We start from the raw sequence: 22866 nt of genomic DNA, 5'->3' as shown, positions 1-22866 counted from the left end.
CCAGTTTATCTTGTCGTTCAATTATGTTGCATACCCATCACCCAAAGTCAGATTGTCCTCTGTTACCTTCTATCTAGTTCTCTTTGTGCCCCTCCCCCTCCCCCCTTCCCTCTCCCTCTCCCCCCTCCCCCCGTAACCACCACACTCTTATCAATGTCTCTTGGTCTCTCTTTTATGTCCCATCTACGTATGGAATAATGCAGTTCCTGTTTTTTTCTGATTTACTTATTTTACTTTGTATAATGTTATCAAGATCCCACCATTTTGCTGTAAATGATCCGATGTCATCATTTCTTATGGCTGAGTAGTATTCCATAGTGTATATGTGCCACATCTTCTTTATCCAGACAGACCCCTTTCTTCTTATCAAGCTACCTACGTGAAAAAGGATCTTAGTAAAAAAGAAACCCAATGTGTAATAGTGGTTATTTTCTGGCATTGTAAGAAGATTCTGTGATTACTGTTGCTCAGTTAAGGCCTCATTGAAAAAAGTTTTTGTGCCTGGCCTGAAGTGGCACAGTGGATAAAGCATCAACCTGGGATGCTGAGGTTGCCGGTTCAAAACCCTGGACTTGCTCCATCAAGGCACATATGACAAGCAACCAATGAACAACTAAAGTGAAACAGCTATGAGTTGATACTTCTTGCTCCCCGCCCTCTGTAAAATCAATCAATAAAAAATATTTGAAGAAGTTTTTGTTCCTACCCTTATATTCAACTGATATTCAAAATGAATATGAAGTGATAAAATATCCCCTAATTTTTGTGAGCAGTGTATTTAACATGCAAAAAAGCTGCCACAGTATATGTGTATCTATAGAATACATTTAATATTTACTTTTTATCATTTTCCTGAACACTTAACTGCGAAGCTTTGGAAGTGGTGTTTAAGGTTAATATTAAAAAGCACGCTAATATTATTTGCAGAGTAAAAGTTATTTCAGCTAATAAATTCAAAAGTGTGTTGTATTTTTTAGTTTGGATTTTCTGCACCAAAGTTTTATAATTGTAAATATGTCTCTAATTTTTTTCCTTTGAAAGGTGTATTTCTGGTCATTTGTGTTTCAAGTTGCTTACAAACCTGTGCAGATGTAATGTCATTACTTCTGATGCCACTGTTTTATTTCCAGACTTCTAGGGATGGAGTTAATTGGGATCTCAGTGAGGCTGTTCCTCGACTTCCAGGAGAAACTCGCATTACTGGTAAGGATCCTCTTAAGTTAGGGTTTGCATAAATTGATGAGAGGTCCAGCAGGATCAGGTGGCTTTAATTTCTCCTGCTCTTTAGAAGTCAAATTTAGACAAATAGTCTAGTTTTGTTTAAAACTTAGTATAGAACTCTATGTATTAGTTTCTTGTCAAAGAGTTCAAGAGCTTCATGTTCTTCAGGATAATACCTTTTTCTCTGTACCAAATACAGAATTATTTTGGAAGAAATGTGAATATTTTCAAAGTTACTTATTGGAGTCATAAGGTCTCATGAATTGATGTTATAAGAAGAAAATGGTATTAAGGTTTCTAGTCTGATATATGCTTTAAAATGATTAGGTTAATGGCTTAAAATCTCAATATTCTCGCCTGACCTGTAGTGGCGCAGTGGATAAAGCATCGACCTGGAACGCTGAGGTCGCTGGTTCAAAACTCCGGGCTTGCCTGGTCAAGGCACATGTGGGAGTTGATGCTTCCTGCTCCTTCCTCCTTCTCTCTCTCTACTCTCTCTAAAACTGAATAAATAAAAAAAAATTAAAAAATCTCAGTATTCTCTTCCTTGAAATACAGGAGACCATAATGGTTTAAAATATCTTTTATTTGCCAGATAACTGAAGTTAGTAATATTGATGAAACAATTTGACTGTTGGCTTATTTTTTCATGATACATTCATATTAAGAGGAAAGTATCTACCTTGGAAGGACAGGATTATTCTTGTTTAAGTATACAGGAGCATCTGACAGCTTCTAAGCCAAGGGCTAATCCTGTGAGTTTTCACATTTTACATTAGAGTCAACATCCTCTCAGATTCTCATATATTTGGTGACAGTAAAGTTATCATTGTTTCTTATTGATTAAGATCTTGGTTGTTTAGCTATTAAGACATGTTGCTAATTAGATTAAGGTCATGGATATGGTGCCTTTGGGAATTAGTTAACTATGCACCAGTAGAAACTATTTCATGTCCACAGACTTGCTAGCATGATCCTAGTCTTGAAAAGGAAACCATCCCAGTTTCTGGAAAAGAGCAAAGAGGGAAGCTCACTTCTGCTGATCTTCATATATAGTATGAACTTTTGGTGTTCAGGATCAGTGCCAGAACCTTAGCTGATATGTAGTAACTAAATTAGCATGATGTAGCTTTACTATTTTTTTTTTTTACAGAGACAGAGAGAGAGGGATAGACAGGGACAGACAGACAGGAATGGAGAGATGAGAAACATCAATCGTTAGTTTTTCATTGCACATTGCAACACCTTAGTTGTTCATTGATTGCTTTCTCATACGTGCCTTGACCGCGGGCCTTCAGCAGACCGAGTAACCCCTTGCTCGAGCCAGTGACCTTGGGCTCAAGCTGGTGAGCTTTTGCTCAAACCAGCTGAGACCGTGCTCAAGCTGGCGACCTTGGGGTCTCGAACCTGGGTCTTCCGCATCCCAGTCCGACACTCTATCCACTGCACCACCGCCTGATCAGGCAGCCTTACTATTTTTTATTTAGCACCTCAGGAGAAAGGGATTTCAAACTTGTTTAGAAAAAGCAGTAACATATTCAAGGACATCCTTGAAAGTTAAGACAAAGATACATTTTTATAACAAATCTCCTAATTTAGTTTCTTCTTAAATCTGATTCCACTGAAGATGTACTATTTCCTTGGCCATCTGTTTTATATCATTCAAATATCTGAAACGAATCCAGCTAAACTCTCATCTGGACTATCAAAAGATAAACAGTAGACTGTAGAAACACCTCTAGTGCTGACATTCATTTATTAAAAACATCACAATGTTTGTTTGATTAGAGGTTGGCAAAACTCAAACCCTATCTGGTGGTTAGTCCATGGGACTGTCCTAAAGGGAATTGTAATCCTCTGGTTGAAGTAGCTCTGTGGTTACTTTTATAACCTTCTGAAGGTAACAGCAAGCAATACCCTCATTCACTTTCCAGCTGTTACCACCTTGCCCCAGGTAGTGACAGCACTGTAGGCAAGCTCAGGGAAGCACCACTAGTGCCTGGAGGTGACTGTGGTCCTACTAGTTCCCTCACTGCCCCACTGGACCTAGCATGGTAATGTAGGAGCATTGCCAATGCTTGCTTTCCATCTTTTCAGTGATTTTTTAATTGTAGTTATTCTTAACCAAATAGTTTATATTAAATTAGTGGCATTTGTTATGTATCTTGGTATATGTTTCTGTTATTTTAGGGTACTTCTTTTATTTTAATAGACAAAGAAGTTATTTACATATGTCCTTTCAATGGCCCCATTAAAGGAAGAGTTTACATCACAAATTATCGTCTTTATTTAAGAAGTTTGGAAACGGTAAGTAGAATCTAAGACCATAAAGATGATTCTAACTGTTAAGGATAATGCTAAACTGGTTTTCTTCTACCTTACAAGATTGAGTGTGGATCAGATTAACATGGGGGATACATTGGCTTCTCAACTCTTAATTTTTGGCTTATGCAAAGCTTATTTAACACTAACACCAGTATATTTAGGAATAGAGTGAATTAAAAAATTAATAAGTTTGTCTCTCATAATAGTGGGGAGAGGTTAGAAACTGTACACATTTGATAGTTTAGAGAAGTTAGTTAGGTGTAGAACAGTGGTTCTTTAACAGAAGCACAGAGGAAAACCACTTGTGGAACTTAAAAACACTACAGATACCCTAGATTGCATCAGAACATCCAGTCCTATGGTCCAGGCACAGATGTAACTTTTAAAATATCACAGAGGAGGATGCTGATATTAATCTCTTGTGTTAGCCCACTGCTTTCGAACTTTCAGAGTATTCGATTACAAAGCACCAGGTAGCAGTTTAGAACTAGGCTGACTATTGTGTGGCTTAGTCATCTCGACCTTTTCATTCTATGGCCATGGAATGTTTGCCACAACATTTCAAGGAATATTCCATTCCATTGGTGGAACAAAGAGTTAGAGATGATATGCTCCAGGGGGGAAAGAAGGATTGAATAACCTCTATGGCTATCACAGAAGGACCTATGGTAGATGTGGTGGGTCTGGTCTCCATTGCCCAGGCTGACCTGAACAGACAGCTTTATTTTGATGATATGGAACAAGGGGGGCATAAAGATGTACAGGATATGTGGAAGAGAGCCCAAGAGCAGCTTGTACGTAGGAGTCATTGAGACTGTTAGGGGAATCTTGCTTTTGTTTTATTGCTTTTACCCTGCTATTTCTTCAGAACAGTTCTAATCTAGAATAGTTTGCACCTTTTGATTTATTTTATGTTCAGTATTGTGTCCAAAGTCTGAAAAATGCTGTTTATTACTTCTATTGCCTTAGTTGTGGGAGTCCACTTCTATAGTGTTCATAGACTCACGGGGTGCTGAGATTGGGTATTTTACTTATGTGAATCTATTCAGGCTTCTGAGTAAGACTTGTTGAAAAAATATTACTTATTTTCCAAAATATAAAAGAAGAGTCTAGAAATTAACACATCCGTGAGTTGGATGTCAACCCTTGGCAACAATTGACAGCAATTCTAGATTTAATCATTTAAACAGATGATTTTTAAGTACCTAGAAAAGAAACCATTGGGAGTGTTATTCACATTGTCTTAATTGAATCAAAGCATGTGGCAGACTTCAACAAAGTAGCATGGGCCAAATGGTGGCTGTACACTTAGGTGGAGTTATAAACTGTTGATTAAAGGCTTGATTACAGCCAGGAAGAGTGGTGGCTCATATCTTGTAGTATGGACCCTTTGTCTCCAGTGTTTCTAATACAGTGTAAATAAGCACAAAGAAAGCATGTGTGTCCAATATGTGAAAAACAGCAAACTAGCTAATATGCTGACAGAATTGGGGTTGAAAGCTATCTTAATCACCTAGGATTTTGGATTGTAACTAATAATATGAAGTTTAGTGTAAATAACATTTACTGATGTATCAATGAAGGATGGAAGAGGTTTGTCTTAACAGGAGCCTGCGCTTATTCGATTCAGTCATTGGACATGATTGATTAAAAAGTTAATAGACCTGTAGGCTGAATTAAGAAAAGACAAAATGAGATGGTACTGTAGTTCTGTCTGAAGTGTCATGTTGAAATCGAGATGTCATATTATAAGAGGGACATGGAAAAACTAGATAGAGTTCAGACAAAGGGAATCCGGCTAGTGAAGGGGCTGCAATATGAACAATGATTGAAATAAATGTTGATCTTTCACGTGAAGAAAAGAAGACAAAAGGACACATGATTGAGTTACCTTGGAATATTTGAAGTGCCTTCTGTGTAACAGGGATTAAACTCATTCTGTACAGCTCCCAAGGGTCAAAATGGGACAGATTGAGATATTTTATGCTAATATAGGGGAAAATCATCAGAAATTTAGAATTAAGACAGGTGTTATGGTGCCTTCACTTCTGAGACTTTTGGCTTATTGACCAGTCACACATGCCTGGTTCCATTTTCTGCTGTCATTGATGACAACTGGGAAACTTATTTAAACTGTGGTGTTGTGACAATATTGTGTATATTGTATGATCTAAATGACATAAAAGAAACAAAAACTACCTGTATAAAAGGAACCAGAAGGAAGTACAGCAGAAGTTTTAGTACTTGGGGTATTAAGAGAGTAGATGAAATTAGGCATATTTTCTCCCCTTCTACATGGAAGGAGCATATATTCCTTTTATAATTGGGAGAGCAATTAACATGCTTTATTTTGTTTTTATATGGCCCTCTAGTGCCAAATGGGTGAATAAAATGCCTGTTTGACACTGATTTCTAACTTTTTTTCTTCTTGTACTATGTTTTACATAAATATTTTAAGTGATTGGCTACATTTAGCCCAAGTATAAAAGCAAGCAGCTAATGGCAGAAAACACCATATAAAGAGAGCCATTTGATTGGTTATATAGAAGTCTAAAAATGTAGTCATAGTGTTTGTCACTTAAAGTCCTAAATAAGAGCATTAATTGTGGATTCAGCTATAAAACGTGATTTTGTGTGTGTGTGTTTGAGAAAGAATTGTCATCTCATTGGCATTTTGAAGTGGATACCTCTTTGTTTCAGGTATGTAAACACTGCAGTGGAAGTGCAGTCTCACTCGGAGTCAACTGTCCAAGCACAGTGGTCATTTTCTTAAATTGTCACACTGGTCTTCCACCTGGCCCTCTTTCATGGTCTTCCAGTGCCACTATGGCCTGCATGCTGCCTCCAGAGTGACCTTCCTTAAGCCTAGGCTGACCAGTTTACTTCTCAACTCCAAAATTCTTGTTGGTACCTACCTGTAAGGCAGAAACCGCAGGGCAAAGCAAAAACACGAGGCTAGTGTGTTCCAAAAGGAAAATTTATTTTAAAAGTGCTTGGGTGCAGTTGGGCTGAGTCCAGCAAAGGGTGTCAGCCCCAAGCTGCAGGAGAAAGCATTAGATATAGGGGTTGCTGCAGGCATTTCCTGGCATGGGCTTGGGTGCACCTAGACATACTCAGATTAGCATATCAGGGTTTGTGGCCTTGGTCACTGACTTGACGATGAGCAGGAGGAGGGGGATTCAGCTGCAGAAACACAAATTATTTCTGATTTAGCACAGACATAATCAGTGTGGTCTTTTCTGGTGTCCTTGGTGGATTTTGAAGACAGCCAAGAGGTCAGGAATCTCTCAGGAACAGCTGGGCCTGGTGCCTCTGGGCCTGTGGCTAGGCTTTCACAAACAACTATTGTGATTTAAACTCCCCTAAGGTCAGGTCTCTCCCCCATGGAAGATTTCCCTGACATTCCTGCAAAGGTAAACTTTTTGCTACATTTCAAAGTAAAGGCCAGGAAGCCATTAAGTGAGAGAATAACAAACCAATTAACTACAATCTAACAGTGGGGGATGAGAATGATTTGTTTTGAGCCCTGTTGGGCAGTTAGTTGGGTGAGGGGAATTTGAGTTTTAAAGGGGCTCTTGGATTTACAGAAGCACTGAACCCAAACCTAACAGCACCCTATTGCCCATAGAATAAAATCCACTCTCCTTATATAGCATAAAAATCTTCCTGACTTCTCTTGCCTTGACTCTTACCACATCTCCCATACTCTTCTCAAAATACACAAAGCCTCTTCCCTTTTCCCAGCATGTGAGGCCCTTCTGTGCCTCTGTAGCATTTGCATGTGCTGTTCTCACTGTACCTGAATGCCCTTTGAGAAGCCCCTATTCGTCCTTCAGAACCCACCTCAAAAATTGTGTCGTCTATGAAGTCTTCTACAGCTGTCTTTGAAGAAATCACTCTTTGTGTCCCCACAGACCTTTTTTTTCAGCTCTGTTAACACTTGTTATGAAACCTTCCCTAGCCACCATATCTAAACTTGTAATACCCCTTCCAATACTTCCTGTCTCCCTTCCATGTTTGTTTGTTTCTCCTGAGTACTTGCCACTATCTCCTATTTTATATATTTCACTGCTTTATGTTGTTCCTTATCTGTCTGAGGACAGGGATGCTTGTCTATCCTTTCACAGGTGTACCCTTAGTACATAGGACAGAGCCTGGCTCATGAAGGTACTTAAATCAGTCTGTGCCGAATGAAAGAATAGTCTTACTTACATGCTGCTTTGTCTGTGGTCATAACTTATAGTGAGTCCTTTTGGCTCTCTGTGCCTAGTTAGTACAGTGTCCAGTAGACAGACAGTAGATGCTCAGTAAAAATATATTCAATGAGTGAACTCAGGAGGGAATAGACCTTGTCACTGTAGTTTGACCATATCTCAAATCTACCTTTTGATCTTAAGGGTGCTCAGGAATTTTTAGAGTTGATCTTGTGATTCCATTAGGGTTCATAATACTTTATAGACTGCCATGTAGATGACAATGGGAAAGAGTGCTTCCAGATTCCCTTCTAGCAAGACTTTGGGTTCAGTTGCTACAGGGAATGAGAAAGACAGATCAACCCTTTGATCATTCATGTGTTCATATCTTTATTCCAGAACTTTTTTATTGAGCCCTGTGGTGAATCTAGCACCATGCTAGGTGAATGATGTGGAGATGAGTAATTGTGGTATAACATGGCAAAGCCTGCAGTGGTTTCATAATGCTGTGAGGTTGTAAGGAAGAGGATGAAAAACCATGTGATGAGTCATAGAATGCTTTATAGAGAAGGTTAATAGTTGAACCGAGTCTTGAAGAATGGTAACCATTTCCTGGACAGGAGGGAGAGTAGGAAGAGCATATCAAGTAGAGAGTTTTTATATCACATGTATAAATATGGAAAAATACCACAGACTGTGGAAATGGCTGAGTGACCTATCTGTTGGAGCTGGAATATAGAAAGTAGAGGGAGGAGTGGGGGATGGGAGACATTGAGGCTGTGTGCATGTTACATGGAGAATGACATATCAGATGTGTATTTCAGGAAGAGAAGTCGGGTTGCAGCATGTATGATGAATTAGGGAGAGTGGGACTGGAGGCAGGAAGTTATTTTAGTTTTCTAGGTAAGCAATAAGAGCCTTATAGCCATGGTTGCAATTGAAAGAAGGAAACAGCCATGAGAGATTCAGGAAGATTTGTATGGCCATTGAAGGTGGGAGTTGAATGAAAGACTTGAGTCGAGACCTGTGAATTTTTTGGCTTGAATGATTTAAGCTGATCCCAATCATTGAAATAGAAATTACAGGAGAAGGGATTTGTTGCAAACAAGCCCCAGGGGAAATAAATATGAATGTGTGGACTAGAGCAGTATAACTACCACGTGAAAATAGCTCAGAAGCAGTCAGAAACATGACTCAAAAGCTTCTGAAGTTATTAGGATATCAATATTTGCAAAAATCATGTACGTACATCCATAAGATTACTCAAAGAGGTGTAGGCTGAGAAAGGAATACCAGGGGACATGAACATTTTTCCCTGATGGGGAGAGAAGAGCCACTGGAGAAGAGAAGAAAGCAGTAGAAGAAAATCTGAGTTACTGGCCAGTGGCTCAGTGGATAGAGCATCAGACTGGCATATGGACTTCCCAGATTTGATCCTTGGTTGGGGCACATACAAGAAGTGACCATCTGCTTCTCCCCCTCTCCCTTTCCCATTTCTCTCCTTCTTCCCTTCCTGAAGCCAGTAGCTTGACTGGTTCCAGCATCACCCTGGGCACTGAGGATAGTTCTGTTGGAGTGCATCTGCCTCAGGCACTAAAAATAGCTCACTTGATTTGAGCATTCGCCCCAGACAGGGTTGCCAGATAGATCCCAGTTGGGTTGCATGCAGGATTCTGCCTTACTATCTCCTTTTCTCTCACCTAAAAATGTAAAAAGAAAAAAGAAAATCTGAGGGAAGGTGTAAAGCCAGACGCCACAGCCAGAGCCAGCATCAAAGCAGCGCGGCCCATGCAGGTTCGCATTAGATTCGGACAGTCGGTAAAGAAACCATGGAGCCAAAAACTGGTGGGCCATAGCCTTTAATCCTACCTTGCACCCGGCGGGCAAGTAAAAATACACACTGGGCTCCAAAACCCAGTCACACTCAGTGCTCACAAAGCCACTGACTTATCCGAGTTTCCTAGAATCAAAGGTTTCTAGCTCACCAGACTTCTTCTCCTCAGTTCCCCATCTCCTTCCTTATCCCAGATACAAACTCTACACAAACTGGCATCTCACTCAGCACTCCGCCATCTTGGCTGCTTCTCCTGGCCTCCTCCACGTGGCCTCCTCCTGCTGCTGGCTCTACTCTCTCCGCTCTCTCATGCTAACCTCAGGAACCACGAGCCAAGTCCCGTTCTGCCTCCATTTTATAGTGTAGAAATCCAAACCCTTAATCCAATATACATAATAGGGAAGTCTCTAATACAAAGTCACCCTCTGAGGCATGATAGGATTGTACCGCCCTACATCAAAAAGGGTAGGAAAGGCTTAATCCCAAAACCAAGCCCCAGGCTACAAGGATTCCGCCTGCCTTTAGCCCACCCCAACACACATTAATATCACCTGGGCAACGGCCTCTTTAACAAAGTGAGCATAATACATTTTATCTGCCCAACAATCCACCCCTATGCTCACTTTACTACCCACAATCTATACCACCAGTATCCCTGTGCAAGGAAATTAGAACATTACACAAATTACAACAGCAGAAATCATACAGTTTCAACAATTACAAAGGTACACTTCACCAGTCTCTGAGCACTTAGCCCAAAGCGCAAAATGTCCTCGGCCTTCCTTCTAGCCATCGGAAAAGCTTCCCGGGGTGGGGGAGTGCTTTCAGCAAAGCCACCCCCCACCCCCATCAGGGTATTTCACATTGTCCAAAATCCATAATCCGTAAGTCCATCCAACAAAGGAGCCAATGCCCACTCCGGTCGTAGTCCAGGAAATCAGTCCACACACATGGGGCATCAGCCACCCCCCTCATTCCTCCCGTCCTGGCAGGTCTTACACTGTCCCAAAGAGGGGCACATGGCAATGGCAGTCAGCATTTCCATCTTGGCTCTGGAGAGCATGATAACGTTCATCCTATGTCCCCAAGATTGCAGACCTACCAGGGCTGTAGTAGGTGCTCCTTCCAGCTGGGCTCTCATCTTCCGGAGACTGTGGATTGCAACTCCAGTCCGATTCTCCTCATCCTCCAAAGAGGAACTGAAAACACCAGCTCCTGCTGCCGGGCTCGAGCCTCCGTCTGCCGCCGCCTTCTGCTCCACAGACCTTGCAGCTCCGGACCCGGCCTCAGCTTCAGCTTCAGCCTCAGCTGCCGGGGTCCAGCCCCGGGGGGGATCCAGGGGTCCCACAGGAAGAGACGGCGTCGGCGAAATCGAGTGAGAGAGCCGAATTCTTTTCTTTCTCTTTATTCTCTAGTTAGCATTTACTGCCAGGCATCTCCACCAAATGCTAGTACAGCTCCTTTTTTATACACACACACCAAGTTACAATTACATGGTATTAATCATTGCTTCTGTTTCACTATGTTTACATGTTTCCAGATAACAGTTAATTTATATCTATAAACTACAAATCAGGTGGCAAATCATTCAAAGTACAATTAAAAAATAACTTGAATAGCGATAACATCGGTAAAAGCTTTTAAAGGATTAGTACTAACTAATAACTCAACTTTATTGTTGTTGTGAGTCAAGGGGCAGAGAGAGATTAACAGACAAAATCATTAAGGACTAGCAAATGACCACCGCTTGCTCAGGCAAATGGCCTTGAGTTTATGCAGTGTCCTAACTTTTCTCACAAGATAACAAAAGGCTTGCTTATTAAGAAATTGTCATAACATCAAGAGTAACTTTTGCTTAAAGATATATAGAGTGCACCTGCAAGATAGCTAGTAGCAACATAATATCAGAAGGCATTAATTGCTATTGCTTCTATGGATTCTTCCATATTCCTCTTTATTATCTGAACGAAAAACCTTGGGAAAGTATATAAATCTCATGAGAATGTCTCACTGAGAAAGCCCAGCAACTGCCTTCAGTCATAAAACAATTCTCTTAGCAAAACATTCTTTTCTTGCTGACTGCATTCCCATCCCAGGCCATGCAACGGGCCATTCCATAACACCTTACCTAAGATTCTATTGTCTAGTCAAACTTTATTTATTTACTATATTCACACACTAGCTAAGTTCTAGCTATATTCTTTTTAACATGATTAATAAGAAGAAATTCTCCTACAAACTTAACCCTTTACGAGGGATATCATAGCCAGCCTCTTATATCTATGAGCCCAGTTCAAGGGGCTTACAGGCTATTCTGTGGAACTTACACCTTCTGTCTCATTTCCAAAGAAATTACTACAAATCTACAGGGAAAGTACGGTACTATTATCCCTGTGCCACAAATAATAGCACACACCCAGAAAAAGGGGGGATATAAGGCCAGATTAATTCAAAAGATTAAAGGGGGAAGTATCGTGCCTTTCCTTGCGGTGACTTTGTCAACCCGCAGCTGTTGGTCTTTACTGCGGTGACTCTATCTTCTTTTGCTGTGACTTTGTCAACCAGCAGTTGTGGATCTTCTTCTGCTGTGACCTAGTTAGCCAGCATTAGTGGATCGGCTCCCGACATCTCCCCCTTTTTTATTATTTAAATAAAGCTTTTGTATTTTCACCGTTGTTTCTCTGAGATTGCTGTTTAAGAGTCGGAACATGACTGGAAGGACAAGAAGAGTGATAATTGCCACAGCTATTATTATGCCTATATCAGTAGCCAGAGAGGTCAGGCCATGCATAGAAAACATACTTTTAATGTTTTCAACAAATTGATCAGCTACTTCTGAGGCAGAGACTAAAGAGCCTGAATGTCCTAAGTTTTGTATCTGCTGATGTAATTCCCTTAAATCTAAACTAATATCACTATTATTCCATACACCTAACAAATGATTCTGTACATTATTCCATGCTATGATAGACTGATTGTATTCTAAAGGAGTCACACATATCCACCTGAATCCTGCATGGCATCTAAGAGTCATTCTAGCTTTCATAGCTAACAGCTCATTACATATGTGAATAAAAGCCTCCTCTAAAGCATTCACTTTCAATTCTAACTTCCTATCTATAGTCTCCTGTACTGCTAATGCAAGAGATATATTACGAGATAAACTATCCACATGATTTGCAGTGTGAACTGATTGAGCTAAAGCAGTGGTGGAAGCAGCTACAGATCCTATAATAGCAATAAGAGCAGTAATTCCCAAAATCAATTCAGCAACAAATCGCTTTCCTCGATGGTGAGCAAGCGCTTCAGAAGCAGCCTGTAGTGCATGCAACCCTGGGTCATCATACCAAGGCTGAGACAGACTAACAGGTAACATCACATAAGGTGGCTGTCGCAAAATAAACATAACTTGAGCTTTGGTGTCATAAGATAGACAGTTTGTTAAAACACAGCGAGAGCAGGAAATGCTAAATATAGAATTATAAGTACTAACAGAAAGATTACTGTCCATTGTAGCAATCAAGAGTACATAAGGAGCCTGTACACAAGCCTGAACAAAAATATTTTGAACAGGATAAGGGCAAGGCCTAACCAAATATGCTGGTGCAGCAGCTGCAATTAGCTGCCAAAGCTTTGTTTGATACCTGGTGGTTAATTCATCCTGATAAGTCAGCTGTGCAGGTATCCATCCAGCAGACTGCCAACGTGTGACGATTTTATTTAAAGGATTATATTTATCTGACCAACTGTAATCGTCTCTCATTTTCTGCACTAATTTTCTATAATCATATTCAAAATAAGGACTAGACCAATCTTGTACAGTGAAATTAACAGCATATGCAGTATAATTCATACAATTGTAATATGCACATTCTTGCCATGGGGGAAAACCAAATCTATTCTCCACAGACCACCAGTAAGGCTCTTGAGTTGCCTTTTTTTGGAGGATAAAGTTTACATGGGTGAAATCCCTTAGGAGGCAATGTAACAGGATTATACTCATGGGTGTCAGGGCCTCCAGGCATTAAAATTGTGAGAGACCATAAGTCTCTTGTTGGGTGTCCAGGTTTATTACTTTTAGGAGAGTCAGTCAAAATAGTCTTAAGTGTAGTAGGAAAACACCCAGAAATCTTGTGAGTATTATTAAACATAAAACATATAGGTACCTTATCCGTTTTTCCATGAAATGAGAAATTTGAATCAGTTTTATGCCTAATAAAAGAACTACATGATCCTCCCAAAAACTTAGTATGATTATTAAACACAGGTATATCATTTCCTCCCCAAGTAACAGGCTTAACTAATGGTGGATTTGGAATATAAGCCCAATAAGATTTGTTTTGTCCAGTAGCCTCAACATTAAGTACCTGAATTGAAAGTACAGCTAGCATAGCAATAAACATATTAACAGGGTTACGCTCTATATTTTGTTGACGACAAATTGAATCAGCCCTTTCAGACAACGCCTTCAACTGGCCCCAGGTTGGTGGGTTGACAGTTCGAGTAGAGCGAGCCATCCGTTGATAGGGAGGTCGTCTAGCTCCCTGTAGTGACAATCGCTGTATCCCTCGAGTAACTGGATCATACGGAGAGCTCCTTGATGACCTCTGCTGGGAAGTCACTGATGACGCGGGTGGCACAGAAGTCTCCTCCGGGCTGGATGGTGTATAAGGAGGAGGAGGAGGGAGATAAGGAGGGGGCGGCAGCGGCAGCGGAGACCTCCGGCGAGGCATGGCGAATCAGCCGGTCTGGGATCCAAAGAGGCGAGTCAGCGTCCTGTGGAAATATACAAGCATACCCTCTCCCTTGAGTTAGAATTACATCTGGTCCCTTCCATTGACCTGTCAATAAATCCTTCCACTTTGCCATTGGTTTAGGCTTATCCAGATCCAGATTCCAGTGTCTCAGGTGTTGAATAATCCTGTATATCAGCATTCAAAAGAAATTTTTTTAAAGTAAAAAGCATGATAAAGAAGATTTGCAGGAGTTCCAGTATATGAGTTTCCTATATTCATAAAAACATTTCTATTCTATTAATTAACAGGCAATTTAAAGAACACATTAAAGCTGGAAAATTCTAGTGTGGCTTTCATTATTTTTCTATATTAAAAAAATCTACACCTTTGTTAGGCAAATCTACTCTGCTTCATGCTCTGTAGCGGCAGCAAGCAGCCTGAAGCTTGAAGCAGTTTAGTCAAAATTAACAAGTCTTTAGGATTCATGTTTCATACTATTTAAATTTAAATGAGCGCGCTTTACTTGTTTCAATTAAAATTATAAATTTGTAGGGATGGTATTTTTATAATATTAGAGCCGGCATATTCAATTTTTGCATGCAAGAACTTAAAAAATCACATTTAGACAGCATTAAACAAAGACCAAACACAAACAAGAATCAGACAAAGTAGACAAATCAGATAAATTAGAGAGAAACCCGGGATTTTAGAGATTAGAATATGGCCTGCTTGATTTTTACACAGGGCAATTTTGATTGGAACATATTGGATAGAAACTAAACAGAACTCTCTCTTGAAAAGTTTCAAGAACGGCCGTTTATGAGATTCTGTTTAGCCATATCCAAACAGGTGTTCCCTTTGCCCTCTTTTCAGGCATAGAACAGGAAAGAAATAAAATGAGTTGAGAGAAAGAGGAGAACAAAAAAAACTATAATTTTTCCAAACTCTTAAGTCCTTCTATTTTACTAAAGAAAATCAGATAATAACACAACTTTAAAACTCATCTCAGTTTTCTAATCATTCTTTACTTCTAATAGCTGCTGCAACCGGCAGCCGGAATCCCTCCATTTCAACCCCCACAAGAGGCTTGCTTCTCATATTTTGCATGGAGGCATGGGTGGTTCAGTGGTAGAACTCCCGCCTGCCACGCGGGAGGCCCGGGTGAGGTCTGAGACAGACCGGAGTTGACAAATGGATTCAGGCTGGCCCCAATTGTTATTGGGGCCTGAGGCTGGCCCCCTTGCCAGTTTCTCTGATTACTACTTTGATTACTTGCTAGATTTTGATTTTGTGGGGGCTGCCATTCTATCCCTAACTTTGGTTCTAATGGCTGTCCGTTTTTGTGAAATTTAGAACGGCACTGCTTTGCCCAATGAAATCCTTTTAGACAGCGTGGACACAAAGTCTTAGGTAATGGGACTTTATTATTAGCATTATTAATTATGGGAGCTGTCCCTTGCACTCCTGGGCCTGTTTGCCCACTCTTGTTAGGGCATTGTCGGCTAAAGTGGCCCGTTTGATTACAAGTAAAGCAAGTAAGACTTCCCTTAGAGGAAGCTTCATTGACAGAAGGCATTTTTCCTTGATACATAGTCTTAATAAATTGAGGATACGTTTCTCCTTTTAAAGCTGCAGCAATAGTTACTCCCTGAACAAAAGCAGGATTTACATCCTGACAGGCTTTGATGAAATCTCCTATCGTTCCTTCTCTCCTCACTGACCGCAACATAGCCTGGCAAGTGGAATTAGCATTTTCATAAGCCAACTGTTTAATTATAATATCTCCTGCCGCCTCATTTGAAATAACTCTTCTTACTGCTTGAATCAACCGAGCAACAAACTCCTCATAAGGTTCATCACCTTTCTGTTTTACTCCTACCACAGTAACATCTCCACCAGACAAAGCTGGCAACTTTCTCCAAGCTGATATAGCACAATTATTCACTTGTATCAAAGCTGGTTTAGAAAGTTTTAACTGTTCACTAACATCAGCCAACTCTCCCTCTCCCGCAATCATTCCTCCAATCACAGGATCATGAGTCCTCCGATTCTCAACTGCCTGCTGTTTAGCTTGCTCCTCATATTCAGCTCTCCAAAGGAGATAATTTCCTCCAGATAAACAAGCTTTAGCCACTTGTTCCCAATCATAAGGAGTCATCCAATTATGAGAAACTGTTTCTATCAAAGACATAGTATAAGGAGAGGTGGGTCCATATTGACTGCAAGCCATTTTCAACTCTTTCAATAATTTATAAGAAAGCGGCTCCCATGTAGGATCCTCCTCCTCATCAAATTCACCAGCCACAGCCACAGGGAAACATAATGCCAAATCAGTTTCCCCTTGGTCGCAAGAAGCTTGAATTGCCTTCTGCAACCCTGTTAACCCTGATGATTTTTTCTTTTCATTATCATCTGGTGATTGTACTGGTAGAGGCAAAGACATTTTAATAGCCTTATTTTCATCCTTTTTGTCAGTCTTGGAGGAATATAATATGGGCAAGACTGTTTTTGACTTCCAATCCTCATTATTCCTATTATTTTTAGCTGCCTCATCTTCTAATTCAGCCTCATCTTTTGGAGATAAATGATCTTCACTATCATCCTGATGTTTACTTAATTTTAAAGAGGCCATAGCATGATTTGTAGTATCTTGAGACTGCCTTTTACTTCTAATTAACGGAGTCTCTTCTTTTGGAGGAGCAGTTGCCTTAGAAAGTTTATGCATCTCATGTTCTGGATTTAAGGCATCTTTAATCAAGCTCCATAAAGCAAATGTATCAACTGGAACCTTTTCTGGTCCATGTACCTCATAATAAAGTTTTAAATCTTCTCCAACTTGAACCCATTCCTCGAAATCAAGCGTTCCCTCATCTGGAAACCATGGAGAACATTTTTGTACGAATTTCATAAAACGAGCTACTTGTTTAGTGGAAACATTAACTCCTTTTTGGGAAAGTGTATACTTAATGACTTTTATAAAGAGTCTTCTTTCTTTAGACTCAGTATGGCCCATGACTTCTCAAAATCTTAAGTTCTGAAATTCTCCACCTATCCTCACCCTGTCTTTCTTACAGGGGGGTCTGCAGCACCCTGAGTGGAGTCCTAGCCGTCCCGAGACAACGAGGGGGGATTACCTGTAGGTCCCTGTATCGGGCGCCAAATGCCGGGGTCCAGCCCCAGGGGGGATCCAGGGGTCCCACAGGAGGAGACGGCGTCGGCGAAATCGAGTGAGAGAGCCGAATTCTTTTCTTTCTCTTTATTCTCTAGTTAGCATTTACTGCCAGGCATCTCTACCAAATGCTAGTACAGCTCCTTTTTTATACACACACACCAAGTTACAATTACATGGTATTAATCATTGCTTCTGTTTCACTATGTTTACATGTTTCCAGATAACAGTTAATTTATATCTATAAACTACAAATCAGGTGGCAAATCATTCAAAGTACAATTAAAAAATAACTTGAATAGCGATAACATCGGTAAAAGCTTTTAAAGGATTAGTACTAACTAATAACTCAACTTTATTGTTGTTGTGAGTCAAGGGGCAGAGAGAGATTAACAGACAAAATCATTAAGGACTAGCAAATGACCACCGCTTGCTCAGGCAAATGGCCTTGAGTTTATGCAGTGTCCTAACTTTTCTCACAAGATAACAAAAGGCTTGCTTATTAAGAAATTGTCATAACATCAAGAGTAACTTTTGCTTAAAGATATATAGAGTGCACCTGCAAGATAGCTAGTAGCAACATAATATCAGAAGGCATTAATTGCTATTGCTTCTATGGATTCTTCCATATTCCTCTTTATTATCTGAACGAAAAACCTTGGGAAAGTATATAAATCTCATGAGAATGTCTCACTGAGAAAGCCCAGCAACTGCCTTCAGTCATAAAACAATTCTCTTAGCAAAACATTCTTTTCTTGCTGACTGCATTCCCATCCCAGGCCATGCAACGGGCCATTCCATAACACCTTACCTAAGATTCTATTGTCTAGTCAAACTTTATTTATTTACTATATTCACACACTAGCTAAGTTCTAGCTATATTCTTTTTAACATGATTAATAAGAAGAAATTCTCCTACAAACTTAACCCTTTACGAGGGATATCATAGCCAGCCTCTTATATCTATGAGCCCAGTTCAAGGGGCTTACAGGCTATTCTGTGGAACTTACACCTTCTGTCTCATTTCCAAAGAAATTACTACAAATCTACAGGGAAAGTACGGTACTATTATCCCTGTGCCACAAATAATAGCACACACCCAGAAAAAGGGGGGATATAAGGCCAGATTAATTCAAAAGATTAAAGGGGGAAGTATCGTGCCTTTCCTTGCGGTGACTTTGTCAACCCACAGCTGTTGGTCTTTACTGCGGTGACTCTATCTTCTTTTGCTGTGACTTTGTCAACCAGCAGTTGTGGATCTTCTTCTGCTGTGACCTAGTTAGCCAGCATTAGTGGATCGGCTCCCGACACTCAGCCTCAGCCTCAGCCTCAGCCTCAGCCCCGGCCTCCTGCCGCTGCTGGCTCTCCGCAACATCCAGGGCAAGCTGCAACTCACGAACCTCTGAATCCTCCTCCAGCGTTTGCTCCATTTCCAGGCGAATCTCGAACACCTGGTTGGCCTCCTCCTCCAGCATTTCCTCCAGCTCCAGGGTCAGCATCGGTTTCTCCTGCATTTGCTCCAGCTCCTCCCGCTGCTCGGTTTGCAGGTCCCAGGCAGCCTCATCAACAGAGCTCTCGGTTTCCTCACGCATGGCTGTAAAAGTCAGCCAGCCTACGATCCCCAAAAGGACAGCCATGGGGAACCCTAACACTAGCCAGTCCTCTACTCCACCGCTCAAAGGCTCCTTGCCGATCTGTATCGAATCCTGCCACAGACTACGCCAAATGTAAAGCCAGACGCCACAGCCAGAGCCAGCATCAAAGCAGCCCGGCCCATGCAGGTTCGCATTAGATTCGGATAGTCGGTAAAGAAACCATGGAGCCAAAAACTGGTGGGCCATAGCCTTTAATCCTACCTTGCACCCGGCGGGCAAGTAAAAATACACACTGGGCTCCAAAACCCAGTCACACTCAGTGCTCACAAAGCCACTGACTTATCCGAGTTTCCTAGAATCAAAGGTTTCTAGCTCACCAGACTTCTTCTCCTCAGTTCCCCATCTCCTTCCTTATCCCAGATACAAACTCTACACAAACTGGCATCTCACTCAGCACTCCGCCATCTTGGCTGCTTCTCCTGGCCTCCTCCACGTGGCCTCCTCCTGCTGCTGGCTCTACTCTCTCCGCTCTCTCATGCTAACCTCAGGAACCACGAGCCAAGTCCCGTTCTGCCTCCATTTTATAGTGTAGAAATCCAAACCCTTAATCCAATATACATAATAGGGAAGTCTCTAATACAAAGTCACCCTCTGAGGCATGATAGGATTGTACCGCCCTACATCAAAAAGGGTAGGAAAGGCTTAATCCCAAAACCAAGCTCCAGGCTACAAGGATTCCGCCTGCCTTTAGCCCACCCCAACACACATTAATATCACCTGGGCAACGGCCTCTTTAACAAAGTGAGCATAATACATTTTATCTGCCCAACAGAAGGTTTTGGTGGAAGTTGGTAGAAGAGAAAAATCTCAAGTAATAGTGGAGCATGGTATGAAATATTGCAGGGTTCAGTAAGATAAAGAATGAACAGAGACTGTAGGAGGTGGCCATTACAAGGCACTGGGAACCCAGGTAGAATGGTTTCTGTGGTGGTCTGAATCTGATTGGTTTCCTTTGCTCCTCCTTGATCCTCCTGGTTGAAGATTCACCAGCTCCCAGTTCTCAGCACATTTCTCTCTATTCATTTTTTGCCCTAAGCTTCATCTCCCTAGCTTCAGTTACTTCTCTACAGATAACACCATATGTTAACAAAGTTCCTTGAATTTACCAAGCGTTTTCCCACACACTCATACCATCTAACAATAGCTGACAAGCAAAGCAGATTATACCTGCCTCATTCCCTAGCCCCCAGCCCCTTCCTGCTCCTTGGCTTTGTTTTCTAGTGCTGACCTTTCTTCTAACCCCAGTTTCTCATTTCTTACTACTTGCTGGATATTTCTTGCTTTCCATCTGGAAGCCTAGATGCATGGCCAAATTCTTCAGCTCTTTCTCCTTCTTTTGGCATTCTTTTTTTTTTTTTTTTTTTTTCATTTTTCCGAAGCTGGAAACGGGGAGGCAGTCAGACAGACTCCCGCATGCGCCCACCCGGGATCCACCCGGCATGCCCACCAGGGGGCGATGCTTTGCCCCTCTGGGGTGTCATTCTGCTGCGTCCAGAGCCATTCTAAGGCAGAGGCCACAGAGCCATCCCCAGCACCTGGGCCATCTTTGCTCCAATGGAGCCTCGCTGCAGGAGGGGAAGAGAGAGACAGAGAGGAAGGAGAGGGGGAGGGGTGGAGAAACAAATGGGCACCTCTCCTGTGTGCCCTGGCCAGGAATCAAACCCAGGACTCCTGCACACCAGGCCGATGCTCTACCACTGAGCCAACCGGCCAGGGCCTCTTTTGGCATTCTTGTTTCACTTGATGGTGTTACTTTTCTTCTAGTCACCCTGCAGTCACTTCTCTAAGCCCCCCTCCCTTTTCCTCTACAGCTAGTGCTCAACTTATGACCACAATTGGTTCCGACAGACCAGTCATAACAAGATTTGGTCATAAGTTGAGTAGGCTATATGTACAGTGCCGTGAAATGATGTTATAAAAATCTTTAAGTCATATTTTATCGTAATTTTCTTTCATTATTGTTATATATCATAATTTTCTTTGTTCATTTTATGCCATTTGTATCATCTCTACACCATTTTGTTTCTTATTTTTGCATTAGTCAGGTTAAAGTAAAACACTGCATTACCAGTACAACTGGTTTAATATTTGTAAAACATACAAAATTACAAAATACAGGTGCATACAAAAATACAAAATACAGGTGTAAAAAATACCATAGGAAACATTTTCCCAATTGCAAAACATACCAAAATATATAAACATGTATGAAACATTTTATTGGCCAGCGCTGTCATACGCCCAGCTGGGCAACGCTTGCGCTGCCAGACGTGGAGCAGCCGTGGCTAGCGATTGTGGTCGTAAAGTTGAATGGTCGTAAGTTGTATAGGTCATAAGTCGATCAATACCTGTACAGTCTTTTTCACATTTTCCCAGTTGTTTCTTGGCCTGTTGCCCCACCTTAGCCTAAGATCTTAAATACCATCACTTATCTCTTCCAGGCTACTGCAATAACTTCTCCCATTCCATTTTTGCCAGCTCCCTAAGACATTCTCACGATCTTATCACTCCTCTGTTCAGTAACTCTCATTGGCTACTTCCTCCCTCATTTCAGATTCCTTAGCTAGGTATTTACAGTCCTCTGCAGTCTACCCCTGACTTATCTCCCCTAATCCATCATACATGCTCTAACCTGACTTCCCTTCCTGAATTACATATCTGATGTGTTGTTCTCCATATACTGTATATACAGCCTCCTTGCCTCCCATTCCCCACTCCTCCTACTCTCTCTATAGTCCAGCTCCAGCAGATCATTCAGCCCCACCCCACAGCTTAGATCAAGCTTGTTCCCTAAACAAGCCCCATGCTTTCTCCCCTCTGGATTTTCCTTTGTTGTATTGGAATAGCTAGAAACAGACATTTTGCCACACAATGAAGTAGCCAAATGAAGGAGGCTTTATTTTAAAACCGGCAACTGCACAGAGACCTAAGTCAGTCAAATTGTGCGGCCCCGAACACAGTTTGGGGCCAGCTTTTAAAGACAAAATCACATACTGGTTGGGGTATGGGAAGGAGGGGTAGCATGGTACAAAAGTCATTAATCTCACTAACAAGATTAAATTTTACTGTCTTGTTATAGTGTTTATCTATAGGATCCATTAAAAGGAAAAAAACATTTTCTACACACTAAGACTATTGTAAAGCCAGAAGCCACGGCCAGGGCCACCATCATAGCAGCCCGGTTCATGCAGGTTCGCATTGGATTCGGACAGTCGGTAAAGAAACAACGGAGCCACAAACTGGTGGGCCATAGTCTTTAATCCTAGCTTGCACCCGGCGGGCAAGTAAAAACACACACTGGGCTCCAAAACCCAATCACATTCAGTGCTCACAAAGCCACTGACTTATCCGAGTTTCCTAGAATCAAAGGTTTCTAGCTCACCAGCCTTATTCTCCTCAGTTCCCCATCTCCTTCCTTATCCCAGATACAAACTCTGTACAAACTGGCATCTCACTCAGCACTCCGCCATCTTGGCTGCTTTTCCTGGCCTCCTCCACGTGGCCTCCTTCCGCTGCTGGCTCTACTTTCTCTGCTCTCTCATTCTAACCTCAGGAACCAAGAGCGCAAGCTCCCATTCCGTCCCCATTTTATAGTGTAGAAATCCAAACCCTTAATCCAATATACAAAATAGGGAAGTCTAATACAAAGTCACTTTCTGAGGCATGATTGGATTGTACCACCCCACATCAAAAAGGGTAGGAAAGGCTTAATCCCAAAACCAAGCCCCAGGCT

The 22866-nt window shown here is 41.5% G+C and overlaps 1 protein-coding gene across 2 annotated transcripts in view; it reads left to right on the top strand.

The window, feature by feature from the left end:
* MTM1 (myotubularin 1) overlaps positions 1–22866 on the top strand; it is a 183889-nt gene that overhangs the window by 34588 nt on the left and 126435 nt on the right. For both annotated transcript variants that reach the window (XM_066357634.1, XM_066357633.1), the window contains exons 3-4: positions 1131–1203; positions 3434–3528. In XM_066357634.1, coding sequence (XP_066213731.1) covers positions 1131–1203; positions 3434–3528 — 168 coding nt within the window. The remainder of the gene's footprint in view (positions 1–1130; positions 1204–3433; positions 3529–22866) is intronic.

This window comes from Saccopteryx leptura, chromosome X, assembly GCF_036850995.1.
Source record: "Saccopteryx leptura isolate mSacLep1 chromosome X, mSacLep1_pri_phased_curated, whole genome shotgun sequence".
Classification (NCBI taxonomy): domain Eukaryota; kingdom Metazoa; phylum Chordata; class Mammalia; order Chiroptera; family Emballonuridae; genus Saccopteryx; species Saccopteryx leptura.
This window is presented reverse-complemented; position numbering and strand designations above follow the sequence as displayed.